General features: G+C 42.7%; 1 protein-coding gene across 2 annotated transcripts in view; it reads right to left on the bottom strand.

Moving 5' to 3' along the window:
* Positions 1–24,219, bottom strand: part of appa (amyloid beta (A4) precursor protein a) — a 174,119-nt gene that overhangs the window by 35,198 nt on the left and 114,702 nt on the right. The window contains exons 5-7 of one of the 2 annotated variants that reach the window (XM_070893218.1): positions 23,660–23,853; positions 13,325–13,506; positions 6,175–6,342 (exon numbers count right to left, since the gene is read on the bottom strand). In XM_070893218.1, the coding sequence (XP_070749319.1) occupies positions 6,175–6,342; positions 13,325–13,506; positions 23,660–23,853 (544 nt within the window). The remainder of the gene's footprint in view (positions 1–6,174; positions 6,343–13,324; positions 13,507–23,659; positions 23,854–24,219) is intronic. The other variant, XM_070893219.1, reaches the window with a different exon arrangement.

Here is a 24,219-nt window from a genome sequence, read left to right as displayed (position 1 = left end):
GATAAAGTGCAACATCCCCACCGACACCCACCGTCCCTGGCCAAAGACTGCCCTCAGTGGAGGAAGTGCATCCGGGAGGGCGCTGGTCACCTCGAGTCTCATCGCTGAGAGCATGAAGAAACCAAGCGCAGGCAGCAGAAGGAGCGTGCGCCAAACCGTCCCATCCACCCTTTCCTTCAACGACTGTCTGTCCCACCCGTACTGGACTGTTCAGTCACCTAAGAACTCACTTTTAGGGTGGAAGCAAGTCTTCCTCGATTTCAAGGGACTGCCTATGATGAAGACGACAAGGACGACAACCACTGTTCCAGCGTGACACCTCACTTCTCAACCACTATCCTTGCAGTCTCTCAATCTATGAGCCTATTTTACATAGTGGGTCCACGCTCACAAGGAGCGGGGTCCACACAGCTCACGTTAATGCCAGGATTCAAGTAGCTCGTGGTGGTGGTGGAGAAAGAGAGACCGTCATCTCATCACACTAGATTCAGACAGAACTCTCAGATGCCAATTCATTCCACCATCCGATCCCCCATTTAGGAAATGTCTTCCAATTCAAAGAGTTGCAGAGGTGAACACACAGGCCATCTACTGTAAAGTGTCCTTATGCCAAGTCTACAGCTTTCATCTATTGATGATCAGTGGGATTTGTAACTATATACAGTGCGCCCAATTCTGCCCCAAGGCAGTCACACAGAGGGTTTCAGATGGCTATACATCTATAACCCGAAATAGGAGCCAAGAGGTATGGATGAGTAGCTATGGTACTGAGGGTACTGTGGTACGGAGGGCGCTGAGCACCTCGAGTCTCGTTGCCCAGAGCTTGCGGAAAACGAGCGCAGGCAGTGGAAGGAACGTGCGGCAAACCAGACTCCCCACCCACCCTTTCCTTCAACCACTGTCTGTCCCACTTGTGACAGAGACTGTAATTCCTGTATTGGACTGCACAGCCACCTGAGAACTTACTTTGAGTGGAAGCAAGTCTTCCTCGATTTCGAGGGACTGCCTTTGATGATAGATGGTAACTGAAATTCTGATGGCTCAAGTACTGTTATAGATCATTGCCACTTTTAGGATTTCTAACTATTTCTCCATGCATTATTACAATGTTACTATTTGGTTAAATTTAGCTCAAAAAGGATTAAAATCCCCCATAGCAACCCAAGGCAAGGTGGGAGGAAAGAATGCTCGAGACAATAGAGCATTACCAACAAATCCCAGCAAATATTGGCACATTAGGGACTGGAATGTCTTATTCATTTATGAACAAGAGAATGTTTCTAGGAGCCCTGATGTTGGATGGGGAGGGAAGGGGGAGGGCACTAGCCAGTTTATACTGGCAGCCCTGCTGGTCAACCCCTTGACAGGAAGGTCAAAGATCAAGCTACTCGCCTACTGTCCCAGCCAGGGAACAAAAGATGAAGGGAATACATGGTCTAGTTCAGTTCCAGCAAGTCTGTTGAGACAGACGAGGGCCAAGGCTCCCCTTTTAAGACAAGAGTCCGAAATGTTAACTTAGCTCATTAACACCATGCCGTGTTTTGTTTTCTACACTATGAGAAAGCTTACAGAATAAAGTCAAAATGAGATGAGACTCACTATGCTCACTTTAACAATAGCAAAATAAACCAGTTGGTTGATTTTTAGTCCTGTGTCACTGAATTATCAGTCCAGCTTTTTGGACAACAGGAGAAGCACACTTGGGGGCATGTGCGAGAATATCGTATCTAATTAATTTGTTATAGCCTCAGGTCATGCTGTCACACAACTAGATATTGGGCAGTAAAGGTAAACATCTGATTGCAAGGACCACCACCTCCAGGTTCCCTCCCAAGTCACGCACCACCCTGACTTGAAAATACATCGCCATTCCTTCATTGTCACTGGGTCAAAATCTTGGCACTCGCTCCCTAACAGCAGCACTGTGGGAGTACCTTCACCACAAGGACTGCAGCGGTTCAAGGCGGCGGCTCACCACCACCTTCTCAAGGGCAATTAGGGATGGTCCTTGCCAGCGACACCGTGAATCAAAAAAGGATCTGCTTATGGAAGAGACTGGTGTTGACTCAGGCAGAATATTTAGAATAGGCCTAGAATTTGTCACAATCATAGTAAACTAAAAATACAAAGCCAGCTTAAAAGTAATCCAGAAGTGCTTTGGGGCACACGCTTACACTATTTATGGACGGAAGAAAAACAATTCTGCACATGCAAATTTAGTGAACAGTTTACAGGGTTTTTCTTTCCTTTCCCCCCATTCAGGATGCTGCTTCTTGTCTGAGGAAGTTCTCAGTGCTCCTACCTCATGGTCAGACTCTTGGGTAAAACATTCTCTTTCCTCCATTTCCTTGACTCTTTTCCGACATAACAAAAGTGAAAGCACCTCAAACATGGAAACCATGAAGTGTTTACATTTTGTTAAATAGTAGTGGTATTGGATTGGCACACCTGGTTTGAAACTTAAGTATCTCATTAACCTCCCCAAAGGGCATTTCCCTGGTGGCTTTGACATGCTGCAAAACTGCAGGCTCTGATGCTTCGATTATATCCATGAAGGATGCACACATCCTGCTTGTTCCTTCCTGTACGCAGTAATGACCTAGTTTCAAAAATCATCAAGACTAGTTAATAGGATATCAGGACACATTCTCATCGCCCTATGAATTATACATTTTCCTTCATGTCACTTGTATGAGAGACTTTCATAAAAAAAATAGGGGATTTCTATGGACATGGGAGCATTGAATTCACTGTATTTAAAGATCAGTCTTTGAAGTTACTGGGGTCCACACATCCAGGTTTACAGAACAAAAAACACACAATTCACCTTGCCCAAAATTGAAAGGATCGGTGACAAAAATAGAATGTTAGTCCTGTTAGATACAGGAATTGGCTGCTCAGACTATTATACACACATCTGATCAAACATGTCTAGTTTTAATGGAAGGGATATTTTAGATTTGATTTGTACGTATTAGATTCTAGATAGAATATTTGAAGTGCCATAACCTACAAGGCAGAAACCCCCGTAGCATTTAGAAACTACCTGTACTTGAATGCGCACTTGAAGTGCCATAACCTACAAGGCTATGGACCAAAAGCTGGAAAGTGGCATTCGGCTGGACAGCTCTTTGTCGGTTGGCACAGACATGATGAGTCGAATGACCTTTTGTGCCGTAAATCTCTGATTCTATATTTAACAGAACGGAGCTCTTTTCTTCAGAATAGGAAAGATTTTAAGGTGAAGGTGACAGGGCAGGTTGAGAAAGCGTTTAAAAAAAATGCATACAGGATCCTGGGCTTCATAAATAGTGGCAGAGAGTACAAAAGCAAGGAAGTTATGATGAACCTTTATAAAACACTGGTCTGACCTCAACCGAAGTATTGTCTCCAATTTCGGGAATCGCACTTTAGGAAGGATGTGAAGGCCTTAGGGAGGGTGCAGAAAGTTTTACAAGAATGGTTCTAGGGTTGAAGGACTTCAGTTATATTGATAGACTGGAGAAGCTGGAGTTGATCCCCTTAGAGAAGAGAAGGTTGAGAGGAGATTTGATAGAGGTGTTCAAAATCATGAGGGGTCTGGACAGAGTAGAGAGAGAAACTGTTCCCACTGGCGAAAGAGTCGAGAACCAGAGGACACAGATTTAAGGTGAGTGGCAGAAGAATCAAAGGCGATATGATAGCCCTGCTACATTAATTTGTATTTATGTTTTTGCCTCTGTAATTCTTTTATTTCTACATAAATCCGAACAATAGTTTAACTTTTATAAAATAATCAAGTGGTGCAAATATTTTCCACCTTCTCATCATCATCATAGGCGGTCTCTCGTAATCGAGGAAGACTTGCTTCCACTCCTGAAGTGAGTTCTTTGGTGGCTGAACAGTCCAATACGAGAGCCAGAGACTCTGTCACAGGTGGGACAGACATTCGCCAAGGGGAAGGTTGGGTGGGGCTGGTTTGCCACACGCTCCTTCCGCTACCTGAGCTCGACCTCGTCACGCTCTCGGCGTTGAGATTCGAAGAGTCCAACGCCCTCCCGGATGCACTTCCTCCACCTAGGGCAGTCTTTAGCCAGGGACTCCCAGGTATCAGTGGTGATGTCGCACTTTACCAGGGAGGCTTTGAGGGTGTCCTTGTAACGCTACCGCTGCCGACCTTTGGCTCGTTTACCCGAAGAAGCTCCGCATAAGGCATTTATTTAGGGAGTCTCGTATCTGGCATGCGAACCGTGTGGCCTGCCAAGCGAAGCGGATCGAGTGTGGTCAGTGCTTCAATGCTGGGGATGTTAGCCTGGTCGAGGACGCTAATGTTGGTGCGCCTGTCCTCACAGGGGATTTGCAGGATTTGAGGTGCGTCAACCCCAATGCTGCATAAAACAGCTCAAGAATAACAAGGCTACGGGTGCGGATGGAATCCCTGCTGAGGCACTAAGGTATGGCGGAGAGGCGCTGTTGGCGCAGATACGACCTCATCTCTCCACCTTCTAAACAGACAGGAGATGTAGTGGGCATCCCATATAGCCTTCAGTGAGCAATTTACCATGAGTGACTTAATCATCAGTCTTGGGCTATACTAATTCAATATGATAGACGGTAAAAGTCAGAGGTTTCAGTTTGAAGCTTAGAAGAAAATGAATGGACAGAGCGTGGTGCATGTTTGGAATGGACTGCCCAAGGAGAACATCAAGGATGAAATCATGAATTTTAGGAGTAAGCCAGAAAGACATTGAGAGAGAAAATCAATTGAGGGATACAGATAGTGAATGGTGTACAGGTATTTGAATCCTGGGTTGGCTACATAGATCAAAATATTATTTTCTAATCCTGTAAGTCCCTAGCAGATTAGATCTTTTCTTGTGCAAATGACTTGATGACTGTTTCCCAGAGAAGTGCTGGAAAATTCACAAATCATAACCGGAATCAAGGAGTCTGAGGAATGAAAAAAAATCCCTCAAACATGGAAAACTGTATGGCTGCTGTTAAATACAGAATGCGATCTCCCAAAAGATGCCTAACTGTCCACCATTATCATATTTTCTCCCTCTAGTATAAATCCACACTAGTCTTCAGTTGAATGGAACTCTAGCAGACCAGACAAAAGTTAGCCTTCACTTCAGATCAAACTCAAATGAACGAGCGAAGTTCACAACCACATTACTTCAAGGCAGCTACAGCTGTACTAGTTGATTTTAAAACCATGATGCTAGATATTTATTTTATCGATGGCTGCTCACACACTGATATTTGAAGCTAAGGATTTTTCTTTCATACTCTGGGGTTTTCATATTTTCAACAAACTAGCCATATCTGAGGTGCTGCAACAGAGTACTTTGGATAGCTGGTCAAGTAACACCTGCTGTTAGTGTATTGGGAGGAGGTGAAAAAGAGAGAGAGAGAGAGAGAGAGACAGACTTCAGCCATGATCTTATTGAATTGTGGAGCAGGCTCCAGGGGCCAAATGGCCTACTCCTGCTCTTATTTCTTATGTTCTTATGTATGAAGCTGTAGTGTAAGTAAGTCTGAGAGACAGATGATATGAAATAAATTATCCCACCCCCACAGCCTCTTACTAGAGTGAAACACTTTAAAATAATACGCACGTGCTTAAATACATCACAAAACTTTTCAGCACTGTTTAAAAAGTACAAATTTCACCTGGCCATTTCTACAGGAATTACTAGTTTCATAACACAATTTTGTTAGTTTTTAAGCCACTGTAAATGCTAATTAGTTAGCCATATATTCAAAGTTTGTCACTGCAACCAGACTTTGCTTTTCAAGCAGTCAAACATTCCCACTGCAAATATAAAAATAAATCGCAAATTACTTTAAAGTGTACATACATTATCTTAGCTCATGTTTCATCTCACTTAACGTACATCATTTTGAGGAAAAAAAGCAAATCTTTCAAAACCTAGTACAAGCTTCAAAGGTCGCAATACAATGAGCTTACATGTTACAGTTCAAAACGAAGTTAAGAATATACGGAGAGCAGTTAGTGCAGAGCAACTAAAGGGGTTAGGAAGAAAACAGACGGTGAAAAGTTTCACTACAGCAGCAGTTAAGTTGGCAAGCTGTGGCACTTGCCCTACAGCTAGACAGCAGAAAAACTGGTTGGAGTTTTCAGTGCAGAGCGACACAGAGAGGCTGCAACCAGCGGGAGGGTTCACTTACTGACGCTGTTACAGACGGACAAACAGTACTCTTCGGAGTCAAAGTTGTTTCTGTTTCCTCCGCAGCCTCCATAAATGAACTGCGCACATTTTCCTTCACTGATGTCAAAGTACCACCGAGGGATCATAGCTTGACAAGGCCCAGTTTCTGCTTGCTCAGAGCAAACTTCTGAATGTGAAAGATGCGAGGATTTTAGTCGGGGAGAAAAACAAATTTACAACAAAAAAAACCTACCCTTTTTAGGCTTCAAAACCATAGCAACTCCAAGTGATTTTGCTGTAGAAACCTGGATACGTCAATTCAATTTCTCATACCTATAATATTTTACTACCTTCTGATTGACTGATCGAACCCGTTGTAAAATATGGTGATTTAAAGTTTACTACCAGCTTGGTTCAGTAGTCAGTGAAAGGACAGGATACTGGTGTCCAAATAAAATCTCCTCCGAAGCCAAGACTGGGAAGAGTGGCTCAATGAGCTAGAACACGTAATCCTTTCACTACTAGAACTCTTGTTTGACTCCGACCCAAAGTCAATGAAATTCTCTGTTCTGGCTGTTGCGAGGAAAGTACATAAAATAAGTTTGGACTTCACCTAATCCAGATGAGTGGACATGGTTCCACAGGACAAACAGTAAGTGGTGTTAAATTAGCAGCTCCACTGAGCACCCAAACAAAGTGGTATAGAAAATGGATTGGTCACCCTGATACAGTGGCAAGTGCTCAGAGTTTGGGGCACAGTAAAGGAAGTTTTACTGTGTTTGGCTCACGCTGGCATACTGAGTGGAAATCAATCCCATTCTTTATCACGGATATTGGTTTCCAGTACAACAATGCCACAAGAAACAAAATCAAAGAAATTAGGAATTCAGAACGTGGGACCCACCTGTGGATGCAAATCATGTAGAAATTCCTAAGTGGGAAAACAAGGCGGGAGTGAATAAATAGGTACAGAAAATGCCCCAGGCAACTCTTCCATAGCATGCAGAGGTTGACTTAAGGGTGATACCGACAGAGAATTGAGAACATTCTCAAGCTGGGAGTAGAAAGATGGGAATAAAGAAACAGTCTATATACAGTTAAACAGGAATCGAACCAAACATTACAATATTTCTCCCCTCCTCTTCTGGAGATCAGAGGCACCACACTTAGTCACAGTCACACCTGTATTCCACTTTATACCATTGGAATTCCTTGTGGTTCTCCTATTAAAGCAAAACCATGAACATCCAGATTGCTGCTGCACAAATATTTCTAACTACAAATACGCAGTAGCAGCCAAAAGGTTGAAAAGTACCTCTCGTCCTTTACTTTCTAGTCTCCTAGACACCATTCCCCAAAAATACAACTAACTTGCTCAGATTGTTGTGTGGGGCAAAAGCTTGGGGGGATTGGTCCACTAATACTACTTCTGCTTTGTGGACGTGTCTGACCATTGCAAAAGGCATCACTAAAACAGGTTGCTAATTCATTGTAGGAGGGAAACCATGTTCGCAAAGCCTCCATTCTACCAGGACATAGCATTGTGCCGCCCTTTCTCCCTTCACCAAATCTTATGTCCACTTTTTCGCGTGTCACACAAAAAGTAGTAGCTCTTGCTGGGGTATGGGAGCATGGATTCTATCAGAACTCCACTACATTTCTGAAGTGGCCACCTTCATGTGTGAGCCCAGATAGTGAATGTCAACAGTTATTCAACTGTGGGCGACATCACACTAGAGCTAAATCTCATTCTTGCCCGATTGCAGTTCCACCTGCTGGAAAATGCACATCAGAAACTTAAACCCAGGCTGATTGTAGTCCTCCTCACCAAGAATCAAACCTGGACCCTACTAACCTGTATTGCTTATTTTTAGATCGAGCAACTGCTTTACCCACAAGGCCTTTGGAACAGCCACCAAGACTTTGGGGTAGATTATTTGTGCGGGTTCCCTGATCTCCCACCATTTCTCCAAGGTTTCTGGAGTTGCATTGGGAAAAGCCACCTTGGAAATCACTGCCACATAATTCACCGCCTTTCTGGGTAAACTAATTACCAGTTGTATCTGGAAGCATAGATTCGAACATAACACCTTGAGGATGGATTATTTGACTTTACAAAACCTCAAAAATCGATTATAAGAATGTGTGTTTGGCACAGCAGTGCAGTTTTCTTGCTGGTACTCGTTTAAGAACTGAATGCTCAGACGGCCTCTCAGCCAGCAAGTCAATTTAATGAGCTTTGCTGAAATGTTCCAGCAAGAATGTCACGTTCCCTTCCTATCAGATACAGTCTGCCCTCGGCAGGCTCCGTTCCTCCAGAAACTACACCAGCTTTGCACACAAACGGAAGGCTCAGGCAAGCGAAGGGTAAAGCCTGAAGGCAACATCCTGAACATATTCAAGTAGGTTTGGGTGGCCAATATGTTAAGATCAATATTCTACCAGCATCATGTGTCCCTTCAGAGCTACACAAACTGGGCAACTGAATCCAGATTAATTTCTGATTCATTCATATAATCAAAAGCTTTTCATGTAGGATTAGGGAAACTAGGCAATTAATGTGTTTATCAAATGAATATTTTTTTTCCACACTGCTGTTTGCGCGAGCTTGTGGCGTGTAAATTGGCTGCCACGTTTCCTCCATTATTTCACGAAGTACTTAATTGGCTGTAAAGCTCTTCGGGATGTGAAAGGTGCTATATACAAAGGGTTAATCTGTACATGTACGCCTAGAGTGCTGGGTTAGAGAATATCCTCAGATGTGCAGCAGGAGTCAATGGATACCAAATCAGGAGCAGGAACTCCCGCCACCTTGCCAAGAGCCTGGAGTACGGATACTGATTGCATTACAACAAACTCTACACTGACTCGAATCTTTTAAAAAAATCAGCAGACAGATGGCATGGAACCGAGGTCCCTCCGATGCTGTATGGGCTAATTTCACATTGGACAGTGTACTTACCAATTGTATGATCAGAGGAACTTCTCGGATTACATATCATAAATGCACAAACCAGCCAAGGGGGATTATTTAGACTCCAAACCGTTCCTCTTGTGTTTTAAAAAAAAATTAGGGACAAAACTCAGTTGTTATTTCAGACATCAAACTTGGGAGACTGGAATTCCTGTTACCGTTGCTTTGGCATTTTCCATTCTGAGACTATTTCCATTTGATAAAACAAAGTATGATGCAATAAGCTGATTTTCAATAGTTCTCATCACCTTTGCTCGAAAACAGCACAGGATTGGGGAACAAAATCACCAGAGCCTGTCGAACATGCTCAATAAATTTTAGCACTGCTTTCTGCCACTAGCTGGAGTTTTGATAGTTAAACAGCTTACTGAAGAGCAACACGCGAGACAATTACTCCACAATGACACAAAAATCTGAACATTTAGTCAGGTCTTGAAAAGGTCATTTTCAAACTAAAAAAAGTGTCCACATTTACCACGTCAACTTCTTGTGAAGTTCGCAATTTCAGCTTCAGTTGCAACAGGTAAAGCGTTCAGCTAAATTAATTGACAGTCACACAATAGAACTGGATAACTGTTAATTCAGCAGAGCTGTCCACTCAGTAATATCCAGAATCAAGCAAAGATCTAGCTTTCTCTGCTGCAGTACTCCTCAGTTATTTTTGTAGACATGGCCCACAATTTGTCTTTTCCTGTTTTGTTGTTTCTTCAGTTGTCACTGGTTAGATCCTTTATTGTAAATGGAGTGAAATTATTGATGTTTCACTAATCTACCAAAGGCCTTGGAGAGCAGAGATCAAGTGTCTAGCAGAATTGTACATGACAAACAGAGATGAGATGATCAGGTTTTTCCTTAAAATCTTTTTGCCAACCAAGTAATAACACATCTAGCTATCTGCTTAATTCATTGTCAGTCCCTCCACTGCAGGGAAAGTCAGGTGATGTGCATGGGCTGGCTGGTGCAGTTAATGCACCAGCATATTTTAAAGAGGAGAAGAGGACTAAAAAGAAAATAATTACCTGTACCTAAACACAAGCTATGAAAGTGGCTCGTCGATGTACAAGGCTCCATCAAGTGTGTCTATTGATGTGCATTCCTTCACGGAAACTTAGATATTAAATAAATGGTGGCATGTTGAATGAGGAATTTGCATCCCCTGCATTAACAAAGATTAGAACCAGACAGCAAGCTTCTGACATCACACATGGTGCATCATATCCAAAGGGCAAAGATGGCAAAGCCACAGATGCTGCTGTGAACAGTTTAATAATCTAAATTAAATCTGATGCTGAATTTGGAAGTCTGGCTTTTCATAGAATCTTACAGCACAGGTGGCCGCCATTTGGTCTGTTTTGCCTCTACAGGATCTTTGAAAGAGCTATCCAATTTAGTCCCACACACCAGCTATTCCCTGCATAATGCTGCAAATTAATCTTCAAGTACATGTCCAATTTCCTTTTAAAATTTCCTTTGGGATCTGCTTCCACCACCCTTCCAGATCTAAACAACCCTGTGTGTGAAAATATTTCTCCTCATTTACCCTCCAGTTATTTTGCCAATTATTTTAAATCTATGACCTCTGGCTACCGATCCATTTGCCAGAGGGAATAGCTTCTCCCTACTTGCTATCAAAACCCCTCATAATTTTGAATGTTAGGTCTCCCCTTCTCTGCTCTGAGAATAATCTCAGCTTCTCCAATTTCTCCACAGAACTGAAGTCCCCCATCCACTGTTTTATCCTGGGAACCTCCTCTGTACCTGCTCCAAGGCCTTGACATCCTTCTTATAGTGTGGTGCCTTGAATTGTATACAATAATCCAGCTGAAGCCTAACCAGAGATTTGTAAAGAGTTAGCAGGATTTCTTGTTTTTGTATTCAATGTCCCTATTTACAAATACTGTATCGCATACGCTTTCTCAACCTGCCTTGCCATCTTGCAAAGATTTTAAGAGGCTAGAATGCTTTAGAAGCATCGTCTCGCTCAGAAGTGCCTGCAACATTAAAATAAATACTACTCGCTTCCATCCTAGCTAACTGTGTAATTTACCAAAGGGATAAATGTTCCTGCAGTTGCTGGCTTGTGCAGGGATAGGCGATCGCAGCCAGCCAGGGCCTCCGTGCTGTTAATCGGCAAGGCACTCAGCAACGTGGATCCGTATGCCAGCACAAACCAGTGCCTTCGGGACAGAAAAAGGACGGGAGAAGAAACTACTGACTGGTTGACAAAGAAGATTAGAGTACCGACATCAGACTGTAGTATCCACATTTGCATCTTGTATAGCTCATACCACACAATTCCCGATCTCAGCAGAATCAATGCAGGAAGAAGTTATCCCAGATGGTTCCTTCAGTACTTTGCTCCACAACAGCAGAGCTCAAGGCCTGCAGGCTAGTAAGGGATTTGGCGTGCAGGCCTCTGGCTGTGTTGTTGTAGATTAAAGTGCTGGAGGAGTCCTGCAAGCAACCTGGGATGATTCTCCCTTTTCTTTGCGGAAAAATGGGAATAACTTTTTTTTTTTTAAACTGCTCACGAATTACAGGTATAAAACGGATGCCAAAGCTTCAAATATGGAGACCAGAACTGTGCAAATTATGCCAAGTATGGTTTGACAAAGTTCTATACAAATTTAACATAACTTCACTACTCTCTAGAAATAAACCCCAGTGCTTGGCTTGCTTTTTAAAAAAAGTTTTATGTTGCTACTTTGTGATGTGTGTTCCTGTACCCCTAGATCCCATTGCTCCTCCGCCCATTGAGCCTCTTATTTTCCAAGAAGTATGTGACCTCCTTATTCTTCCTACCAAAACCCGTACACGCATGTTCAGCGCCGCCCGCCATTTTGGCGTAGGCATTAAAGGCAGCACCCAAAGCCCAGGCCGGAAACAAGCATTAGCCTCTTTGCAAATGCAATTAAGGGGCCCATTTGATGCCTTGGCTTTGCTCGGAATGCAGCCAGCTGCTGGCCAGCTGCATTCAGGAAAACCAGGTCTACATTTTGGCCTAACCAGTGGCCCTTAAAGGGACCCGTGCAGCTCGCCATCAAAATGGTAATTTTGGTTTTTTATAAAGATACTTACCTAACATGGAGCCCTGGCTGCACATTAAAAGCACAGGCCCCTGCGACCAATGTTCTCTAAGGTGCTCAGCGCTCGGGAGATCCTGACGCAGCTGGCTCACCGGCTTTTAAAGGGAATAACCATGCACATGTGGATTTATGAATGGGCCGCATGGCCCCCCAAAATTAAAGGGAACATTGCCTGTGACCACCACTCCCCCACGCCCCAAAATGTTCTTTGCCGGTGAGATGTCTGGGGAGACCCATCAGATGTCCGCAGCTCACACGCTAGATGCAAATGAGGCCCGAGGTCCAATATCTGGTGTTCCTCGGGTCTACGTATGCCGGCGCAGGACTTTCTGTAGTTAATGCAGGAAAAAGTTTCAGGAAACAAATAGATAATAACCTCAGAGTGTTACGTTTCTTAGAATAGGCTCGGGAGGAGGAGAGCCTAGTAAATCAGCCATCCTTAAATACAGCAATAAACTAGACATAGACACAATTTTATTATATCACACTAGTGAAACAGAATCAAAGATGCCCTTTGCTTCTTTAGCTGCAATTGCAGAATGCGTTCTAATATAGTGACCTTGTGCTAGCCAGTTCTTTACTATGTATGTCTCATGCAAGTTAAGCCTCAACAGACCTATTGCTCATGCAGACAGTACTCCATTTAGAGTGTAGAAATAGCAACTGTTAAATTAGACTTTCAAAATCTACAATGACCTCAAACCACGTCAGAAAAAGGTGTCCTTCAACAAAGCAGAGCTGTCTCAACCCTTTCTCTCCCCATTTTCTGAAAGAATAATTGGGAAGACAAAATCTTCTGATCAGTCCACTCTGAAATGGAGTGCGGTGCAAACAGGAATGTTACTACATGCCACTTTAATGTAACAAAACTCCCCCCCCCACCCCCTCCAGTCTGAGCAGAGGCTCCAGTGTAGACGGATTAAGCAGAGGATGCCAAACCTCAATGAGATAAACTCTGAATGAGAACCACAGCTCTGCATTACCACAGTGTTTCAAAAAGAAAAACATGAAAGAGATACAAACCAATTCACCCTATTGACAAAACTGCATGTGATTTTAGTGGTCTATGTCCAGTGCCGCCGGTATTAAAAACTTTGAGTTCAGATTACCTCTCACAACTTCTTCAATTGCCTCTGTAGTGGTAGTGGTGCTACTGGTTGTATGTTCAGTTGGGTCCTCATATTGGTCCTCAATGTCTTCATCATCCAGATCATCATCATCATCGTCTTCATCATCATCAATATCACTTTCTTCCTCCTCTTCGATAGGTTGCTCTTCAACAATTTTATCGCTGAAATGGAGAGCGAGCGGAATAGTAGTTACTGAAGGTGGAGTTTAGAAACCCCTTTATGTTCTGTAGTATAACAAGTTTAAAAAGAAGCAAACTGCCCTGTATAATCTATTAAGAGCCAACTCATGAATTAGAATGCCACCTCGCTCAATGAATGCAGACAAGGGTGAAGATTAGGACAGATGCATCAGGAGGTTCAGAAATCCAAGCACTGTAACAGGTGTAGAGATGTAAATGAGGCGACCTAAAGAGTGGAAGACCTTTGTTCATTCTTATCTTATGTTTTAATCCAAGCCCAAATTTAATTCTCTCTTTAATATAAATATATAACTGAGTGAATCCAATTTAGTTAGGAAAAAATGTGACTAGTCCCCAAGCCAGCATATAAATTCCTCGTCTACTTCAGAGCGTTGGTGTTCAAATATTCAGTGCAGTCACATTGTAAAAAAACATAAAAGCCATTAAATGTTCAGCTTCCATGACATTCCTATTCTCTTTCCTCCCGTAAAGTTCAAATGTTAAGACTCCATGGCATGGAGTGGAACAGTAGAGTTCAGTAGATTGATGAAAGCTCCGAATTTGTTCAACTGATGCATCAATTATTAAGCAGTACAAGACAAAGCCTTCTTGTCTTTACCCAAAACACAGAATATCCTTACTGGCTAATGGTGTTCACTGAATTTGATGAAAGGAAGGTCACAAATTCACAATACAAGTAATTTCAGGGGTCTTGTCCATCCATTGAAGTTTCCGAATGGATCAGTCCCTATGGACTGGAGGGTAGCTAATGTAACGGCACTTTTTAAAAAAGGAGGGAGAGAGAAACCAGGTAATTATAAACCGTTTAGCCTGACATCAGTAGTGGGGAAAATGTTGGAATCAATCATTAAGGATGAAATAGCAGCACATTTGGAAGGCAGTGACAGGATTGGTCCAAGTCAGCATGGATTTATGAAAGGGAAATCATGCTCGACGAATCTTCTGGAATTTTTTGCGGATGTAACTAGTAAAGTGGACAGGGGAGAACCAGTGGATGTGGTGTATTTGGACTTTCAAAAGACTTTTGACAAGGTCCCGCACAAGAGATTGGTGTACAAAATCAAAGCGCATGGTATTAGGGGTAATGTACTTACGTGGATAGAGAACTGGTTGGCAGACAGGAAGCAGAGAGTCGGGATAAACGGGTCCTTTTCAGAATGGCAGGCAGTTACTAGTGGGGTGCCGCAGGGCTCAGTGCTGGGACCCCAGCTCTTTACAATCTACATTAATGATTTGGATGAAGGAATTGAGTATAATATCTCCAAGTTTGCAGATGACACTAAACTGGGTGGCGGTGAGAGCTGTGAGGAGGACGCTAAGAGGCTGCAGGGTGACTTGGATAGATTAGGTGAGTGGGCAAATACATGGCAGGTGCAGTATAATGTGGATCAATGTGAGGTTATCCATTTTGGGGGCAAAAACACTAAGGCAGAATATTATCTGAATGGTGGCAGACTAGAAAAAGGGGAGGTGCAACGAGACTTGGGTGTCATGGTTCATCAGTCACAAAGTGGGCACGCAGGTACAGCAGGTGGTAAAGGCGGCAAATGGTATATTGGCCTTCATAGCTAGGGGATTTGAATATAGTTGTTGATGCCAGTTCATTGGATATATTCAAGAGGGAGTTAGATATGGCCCTTATGGTTAAGGGGATCAAGGGGTATGGAGAGAAAGCAGGAAAGGGGTACTGAAGGAATGATCAGCCATGATCTTATTGAATGGTGGTGCAGGCTCGAAGGGCCTACTCCTGCACCTATTTTCTATGTTTCTATGTTTTCTATGAAAGGAGAGAAAGAAAGTGAATTTTCATTTATAGAGTTTTCCTTTCTTCGGGACATTCCAAAGGACTTCATTTCAAGTAATTATTTGGAGTGCATTCTATCTTGTTATATAGGCAAACATAACCAATTTGTGTACAGCAAGGTCCAACAAACATCAGTGAGATAAATGACTACTTAATCTATTTCGTGGTTAAGGGATGTGTTTGCCAGGACATTGGGAGAACTTCCCTGCTCATAGTGCCAAGTGACCTTTTACATATATCTGAAATGCAGACGTTGCCCCAGTGCAACAGTTCATCTGAAAGACGGCATCTTTCAAAAATTGCCCGGGTATGTCCTATCCAGCAAAAGCAGGACAAACATTACCAGGCCAATCACCACCCCATCAGCTTACTCCTAAACATCAAAGTGGTGGAAAAGGTCATCAACTGTGCCATCAAACACCACCTATTCTCCAATAACCTGCTTACTGATACTATATTCTGGTTCCACCAGAACCATTTGGCTGCAGAACTAAAAGTCTTGATTCAGACATGGAAGCAATAACTAAATGTAAGGAAAGAGGCGAGACCAACTGCCCTCGACATTAATGCAGAAATTAGCCGAGTATGGAGTCCTACCAAAACAGAGGTCAATGGGGAACCCTCCATCGGCTGGTGTCATACCAGACACGTAGGAAGATTACTGGGGGGGGGGGGTCAACCATTGCAGCCCCAGGACACCCCTACAGGTGTTCCTCAGGGCAGTATCCTTGGCCCAACCATCTTTAGTTGCTTTATCAATGACCTACCCTCCATCATGTCAGGAGTGGGGTGGTTCACTGATGATTACAGCATTCAGCTTCATTCACAACTCCTCCAATAATGAAGCAGCCCACCAGAGGCAACAGCAGGACCTGGACAATACCCAGGCCGAGATTGACAAATGAGTCTATCACCAACATCCTGAGCATACCATTAATCAGAAGCTCAACTGGTCCAGCCATATCAACACTGGCTACAAGTCTGACTCTACCCTTTCAGATGTTCTCAGGACTAGAGTGGGCCAGGAATGTAAGAAATAAGAAATAGCAGGAATAGGCCATACGGCCCCTCGAGCCTGCTCCGCCATTTAATATCATGGCTGATCCGACCATGGACTCGGGTCCACTTCCCTGCCCGCTCCCCAAAATCCCTTATCGATTAAGAAACTGTCTATCTCTATATTAAATGTATTCAATGACCCAGCTTTCACAGTTCTCTGAGGCAGCGAATTCCACAGATTTACAATCCTCAAGAGAGATGAAATTCCTCATCTCAGTTTTAAATGGGCAGCCCCTTATTCTAAGATTATGCTCCTAGTTCTAGTCTCCCCTATGTGGAAGCATCCTCTTCTGCATCCATCTTGTCAAGCCCCTTCATAATCTTATACATTTCGATAAGATCATCTCTCATTCTTCTGAATTCTAATGAATAAAGGCCCAACTTACTCAACCTTTCCTCATAAGTCAACCCCCTCATCTCTGGAATCAACCTAGTGAACCTTCTCTCAACTGCCTCCAAAGCAAGTATATCCTTTCTTAAATATGGAAACCAAAACTGTACGCAGTATTCTAGGTGTGGCCTCGCCAATGCCCTGTATAACTGTAGCAAGACTTCCCTGTTTTTATAGTCCATCCCCTTTGCAATAAAGGCCAAGATTCCATTTGCCTTCCTGATCACTTGCTGTACCTGCATACTATCCTGTTGTGTTTCATGCACAAGTATCCCCCAGGTCCCGCTGTACTGCGGCACTTTGCAATCTTTCTCCATTTAAATAATAACTTGCTCTTCGATTTTATTTCTGCCAAAGTGCATGACCTCACATTTTCCAACATTATACTCCATCTGCCAAAGTTTTTCCCACTTATTTAGCCTGTTTATGCCCTTTTGTAGGTTTTGTGTCCTCCTCACACATTGCTTTCCCTCCCATCTTTGTATCAGCAAACTTGGCTACGTTACACTCAGTCCCTTCATCCAAGTCGTTAATATAGATTGTAAATAGTTGGGGTCCCAGCACTGATCCTTGCGGCATCCCACTAGTTACTGATTGCCAACCCGAGAATGAATCATTTATCCCGACTCTCTGTTTTCTGTTAGCCAATACCCTGTCCATGCTAATATATTACCCCCAAACCTGTGAACTTTTATCTTGTGCAGTAACCTTTTATGTGGCACCTTGTCAAATGCCTGCTGGAAGTCCAAATACACCACATCCACTGGTTCCCCTTTATCCACCCTGTTCATTACATCCTCAAAGAACTCTAGCAAATTTGTCAAACATGACTTCCCCTGCATAAATCCATGCTGATTCTGCCTGACTGAATTATGCTTTTCCAAATGTCCTGTTACTGCTTCTTTAATAATGGACTCCTCAATATTTTCCCAACCACAGATGTTAGGCTAACTGGTCTATAGTTTCCTGCTTTTTGTCTGCCTCCTTTTTAAAATAGGGGTGTTACATTTGCAGTTTTCCAATCTGCTGGGACCTCCCCAGAATCCAGGGAATTTTGGTAAATTACAACCAAAGCATCCACTATCCCTGCCACTACTTCTCTTAAGACCCGAGGATGCAAGCCATCAGGTCCAGGGGATTTATCCGCCTTTAGACCCATTATCTTACTGAGTAGTACCTCCTTAGTGATTGTGTTAAGTTCCTCCCCCCCTTGACAATCCACTGTTGGGATATTTTTAGTGTCCTCTATATCCCACCATTTTGAGAACTACAATATATTTAGAGCAAAAGCTTTCATTTTCATAGCCTATAATTCCTGTTGATTAGTGGAATCACCACTTTCAAAGACGCCTCCTAATCAGATCAATGCAAAATATTGAGTCTCTCCTGCCTCAAACTTGGCAACACGAGTCCTCATATTTTACAGTTGGTTATTTATTTTGGCGCACAAATACGATATTATCGAAAAAAATATGCTGGAATAACAGACTGCCTTATTTAGGAAGTTAGATTATTGTGTTTTTATTCGTAGACTAGCTATGGTACATTCTGTTCACCATTTCCATATTGATTTTATTTAAAGGAACAGCTTTTGAAACTCTCCCTTTAGTGTATCAATTTCCCTTTCATTTAAAGGGGAAAGTAGCCGAGGACTAGGGGCAACACTCAAGAGGGAATTGATTCAGAGTTTGCAGTGTGCAATACTCTGTACTTAAGACGGAACTAACTTACAGGCCAAGTGATATCAACAATTCCGTATTTACCTCCAGCTTGAGAGAGTTTGAAAGATAATTACATTTGTAGCAATACTGCGGCCATATATTTCATTTATGGTGCAGACTGGCTGGGCTGATTCAATGCAGTAATAAGCTGCCTCGCTCCACTGTTATTCTGCACACAGCATTTGTTAAAACAGGAAACAGAGTCTGCAGGCAAGCGGGTTAAAAAAATACCTGAAAATAGATTAGTTCCCCTTACAGTAATGATACAGCCCCTCACATTTGTTTAAAAAAATTGCATGGGCTAATCTAAAGGTGTGTGAATTCCTCTTATGTACAAACTGCATTGTAACACCCAGACACAGAAGAACCATTACCTCAGAATGTGATTGAAGTGCACCGACAAATCCGTTTTAAAAACTTGCACACATCTACTAGCTCAAAACATTTGTGGGTCTTGGATGGTGTGTCTGATTCTCCCAACATTACGATGTTGATAGTAACAGTGTAGACGTTACTTCAAATGCAATGCAAGTCACTGTACAGGGGCATTCAATTACCTTGTAAGTGTCTCAGAAACAACTCTCTTCAAATTGTGTTACTTTAACTAAATTCTTTGCGTTTAAGGAATTGTAGCACCACAGATTGCTGCAAACACTAATGCCATTTCTCCCCCCAGGGAAAATAAATTATGCAGGATGGAAAGTACACATTATTCCGTGCTTGTGAATAGTTTTATTGCCCCGTAATGAGAGTATTCACAGCAGACAGATTCTGGAACACAACGTTGGACCAGTGCCAGTCGATCACAAGGTCAGTTTCCACGTGCTCAGTCTACACACACATTTAACACGTTACTATTTTCAATTTCATACTGTGCTGTGCTAATTAACATTTTTGTGCATATTATGATTTTAATCATTTTGGCATTTTCCCACAAGGCATGAAAGAGCAATAGCAAACCCCTTCTATAAGTTTGCAAGTAGAGGTAGTGTCTGACGTGGTACCGGGCCCTCTTAGGTGGACGTAAATGGTCTCATGGCACTATTTTGAAGAAGGACAAGGGAGTTCTCCTGGTGGCCCGGACAATATTTATCTCTCAACCAACGTCAGTAAAACAGATGATCTGGTTAAGGGTTAGTAACCAGAGTATTCAGATTTAAGGTGATTGATAAGAACCAGAGGCGGCATGAGGACATTTTTTACACAGCGAGTTGTTGTGATTTGGAATTCACTGCCTGAAAAGCAGATTCAATAGTAACTTTCAAAATAAAATTGGATAAATTTCCAGGGTTATGGGGAAAGAGCAGAAGAGTGGACGAACTGGATAGCTCTACCAAAGAGCCAGCACAGACACCCTCTGTCTTTCAGATGAGACGTTAAGCTGAGGCCCAGTCTGCTCAAGTGGATTTAAAAGATCTCAGGGTACTATTTCGAATAAGAGCAGATGGCCTGGCCAATATCTATCCCTCAATCAATATCACTAAAACAGATTATCTGGTCATTATCACACTGCTGTTAGTGGGAGCTTGCTGTGCACAAATTGGCTACCACGTTTCCTATATTAGAATAGTGACTATACTTCAAAATGTATTTAATTGGCTGTAAACCACTTTGGGACGTATGGTGGTCATGAAAAGTGTTTTATAAATGCAAATCTTGCTTTCTTTTTCCTTTACCACTTGGGTTAGGGTAGGGGAAAGAGAATCAACCAACTTTTATGTGCAGACTATCACTGCAGACATGCTTCCATCAACTTCATCAGTGCAGCTACTGTAACATGACATCAATAAACTGCTTTTATTGCTATTGCAAGTTTTACAACCGGACCACCAGAGTTTAGATCTAGATGGTGGTAAATATTCAAGCCAACGCCAGCATGTTCTTTGATACTTCGCACACAATGACAGATGGTCAGAATATCTCAACAGTAAATCCCTTGAGGCCTCAATAAAACATTAATTATTCAGGATTTAATGGCAGTCCCTCTAAATTGAGGAAGACTTGCTTCCACTCTAAAGGCGAGTTCTCAGGTGACTGTACAGTCCAAAATAGGAATTACAGTCTCTGTCACAGGTGGAACAGACAGTGGTTGAAGGAAAGGGTGGGTGGGCAGCCTGGTTTGCCACACGCTCCTTCCACTGTCGGCACTTGATTTCCACATGCTCTTGGCGAAGAGACTCGAGGTACCCTCCCGAATGCTCCTCTTCCACTTTGGGCGGTCTTGGGCCAGGGATTCCCAGGTGCCGGTGGGGATGTTGCACTTTATCAAGGAGGCTTTGATGGTGTCCTTGAAACATTTCCTCTGTCCACCTGGGGCTTGCTTGCCGTGTTGGAGCTCCGAATAGAGTGCTTGCTTAGGGAGTCTTGTGTCGGGCATGTGGACGATGTAGTCCGCACAACGGAGTTGGTCGCACGTGGTCAATGCTTCAAAGACCTTTGTGAGGTCAAAGGCGGCCGTGTACAAGGGTTGATGCTGTTCCCTGCATTTCTCTTGTAGTTGTCACACAGTGAAGATCATGTCCGTTGTACCCCTTAGTGGATGGAATCCGTATTGCGACACCAGACAACTGAAATTTCAATAGCTTCTCACTTGTGCTAAACATCAATTAAGCGAATTGTACAAACCAGGAAGTCGGAGATTAGCCGATCCCAGCCAGGGCAGCAAAGGGAGTGTTACAAATAGCCTCAGCACCTTGGTTAGAAAGGGGGCCGGGGGAGGGGCGGCGAGGAGGGAGGAAAAAAAGAGAGCATTGTGGTTATATATACAAGTTTTTGTCTCAAAGGGGAGCTCTGCCGGTTGCACTCAGTTCGGCATACCGGCGAGTAAAAAGTGATGAAAATCGCGCACACTGCGCCCCAACGGTACCCGGCAGTATGAAATGACATATCACCGAGAAATAGGTGGACCATCGGTTTTGACCAATTTCGGCCCCTTAGCCTCCATACAAAACATTTGCTGAATGCTTGCTGAGGAACGCAGCTCCCCTTTGAGACAAAAACATATATATAAAACCACAATGCACTTGTAGTGATATAGCGCTTTACAGTCAATGAAGTACTGTTGGAGTGCAGTCACTGTTGCAATGTAGGGAACACGGCAGCCAATTTGCACACAGCAAGATCCCACAAACAATAATGTGATATTGACCAGATGATCTGTTTTAGGTGTTGGCTGAAAGATAAAAATTGGCAGGACCACCAGAGAAAACCTCACTGCTCTGCTTCAAAATAGTGTCATGGGTTAATTTATGTCCTCCCGAGAGGGCAGACAGGGCCTCAGTTTAACATTTCATCTGAAGGTCAGCACCTCCTGTACTGGAGTGTCAGCCTAGATTTTGTGTTAAAGTCTCTGGAGTGAGACTTAAGCCTACAACTTTCTGACTCTGCAGCGATACTGCCACCACTGAGCCACAGCTTAATTGTCTCGTAGTTTTTCAGGGTCAATGCCTAAACACAGAGGGATGACTAGACAAAATGACACATGACCACTGAGCCTGAAAAAGACATTGGATTAATGAAAGTTGAACAGTGAAAAATCAATTAGCCTCCGATATACTTGTATTGTAATGATCCTACAAAAGACCTCATTATTTCAAAAACTTTTTTGCCAAGAAGGACATGCTGCAGACTGATGTAAAATTAATGATGTATTGTTAATTATTTCAAAAGCAGTTTAATTTTTAATGCAGCCTTTTGTGGCCAACAATACCACATGGCTAAGACTGAATTTTTAAAAACTGTTTTTTTCTAATTGAAGGCGTGCTCATTAATTATTTTTTTTACAGATTATATACAGTAAGTTATGTTTTCAAGTTGACAAATTCAAGAGTAATGAAGTCGCTTTTTTCTCTTTTTGCTAATTCACTCCCCTCCTTGATGGGCACAGTAGCTCACACAAGTAACCAGTTACACGTGAACTTCGACATGATGCATTCGGCAGTGTAACCAGAGGGGAATCACACCCAACTCTGATCCTGCCTACCCCAGACATGCATCCATATGCTAGTCACTAGTTAGCAACCTTGTGTCCTTAACACGGGTGCCAGAGTCCAATTATAGTGCCCTTATGACCAATGTTCCGCAAACTTTTTTTTTTTGCAGCCCATTCACAGTTTCGGGCTTTGGAAAAACTGGACCCGGGCTGGCAAAGCAGCTTAGAGGGAATGTTACCCATCACCATGCGAGCTGAGATCAGTCAACAGCACAGACTGTGAATCTTACTTGGGAACCTCCTGGTCTATATGGCTCAGATACTCCCGAGATAAACTGCCTGAATGATCAGGGGAGCCACCATTTTCTTCTTCTATAACATAAAATGTAATATTTTACATCACATTCCTAACTGAAAACAAAGCAAAAATCAAATAAAAATGCCTTTTATATAGCAAAATTGCCCACTGTACTTAACAGCTACAAAAGAATGGAGCTGTGAAATACAGACAAGTTTGCAACTATAGTGGGACAGTTTCAGCAATTCATGTTATCTGGACACAGCCAATTTTGCAAGGCTTTAGTTAATAGATGTTTGGGTGTAAAATGCTTCTGAAGGGATTTTGGAAAGTAACGTTAATGCATTTTGTACTTAAATATCCAACAGCAACCCTTGGTCTTAAAATACAGCTGAATCCCTGCTGAGCAGGTAGAAAGTAGAAATAGACAATAATTTACAGATAAAACTGTAATCCAATCAAATGGATCAGATATCATAAACCATAATTGAATTGACACATTAAAGCATCCACTGAGGTCTTAATATTCACCAACCCTCAAGGTTTTAAAAAAAACAATTACTTCATTGAAAAGTTTAACATTTCATGAATTATAATGGGGGCCAGTTTTAGATATTATTGCAACATTGATGTATGATTCTGAATAGCTTGACCTTCCACAATACCACTTTATCATTCTTTATGCTGTATACCTTCTAACAAATTAAGGCAAAGGGATTGTATGTACTGGTTTAAAAAATAATGCACTCAGCTAAAATGGCATCAACGCAATTTAAAATATATAAACCTTATATTTATCACTTTTGATGGTCTCAATGAATTGACCAATACCTATCTCATCCAAATTTGATTTTGTTGCCCAATAACGTGGGGAGCTAAAAAAATTAAAATGCAGGAACATAACCCTCACCTGCCATCTGCATAATCAGCGTCATCTCCTCCCCACCAGACATCTGAATCTTCCTCATCCATGTCCGAGTCATCCATTTTATCGTTTTCCTCGGGAATGGGGCAGCAAACAAATTCTACTCCGCGAAACTCGTCAATTCCGCAAGGCAGCAGCATTCCGTAGTCATGCAGGTTCATGATCTTGTCACCGCAGGTCTGGGAAAAGTACAAGACAATTAAACAAAGCAGTGCACGAGTCTCACCCAAACTCACATAACAGGAAGAGTAGGCCAAACAGCCCCACGAGCCTGCTCCGCCATTTAATACAATCATGGCTGATCCGATCATGGACTCAGGTCCACTTCCCTGCCAGCTCCTCATAACCCTTTATTCCCTTGTTTAAGAAAACTGTCTATTTCTGTCTTAAATTTATTCAATGACCCAGCTTCCACAGCTCTCTGAGGCAGCGAATTCCACAGATTTACAACCCTCTGAGAAGAAATTCCTCCTCATCTCAGTTTTAAATGGGTGGCCCCTTATTCTAAGATTATGCCCTCTAGTTCTAGTCTTCCCGATCAGTAG

Source organism: Pristiophorus japonicus, chromosome 11 (genome assembly GCF_044704955.1).
Source record: "Pristiophorus japonicus isolate sPriJap1 chromosome 11, sPriJap1.hap1, whole genome shotgun sequence".
Taxonomy (NCBI): domain Eukaryota; kingdom Metazoa; phylum Chordata; class Chondrichthyes; family Pristiophoridae; genus Pristiophorus; species Pristiophorus japonicus.
The sequence above is the reverse complement of the archived record's forward strand: the minus strand, read 5'-3'. Positions and strand labels throughout refer to the sequence as shown.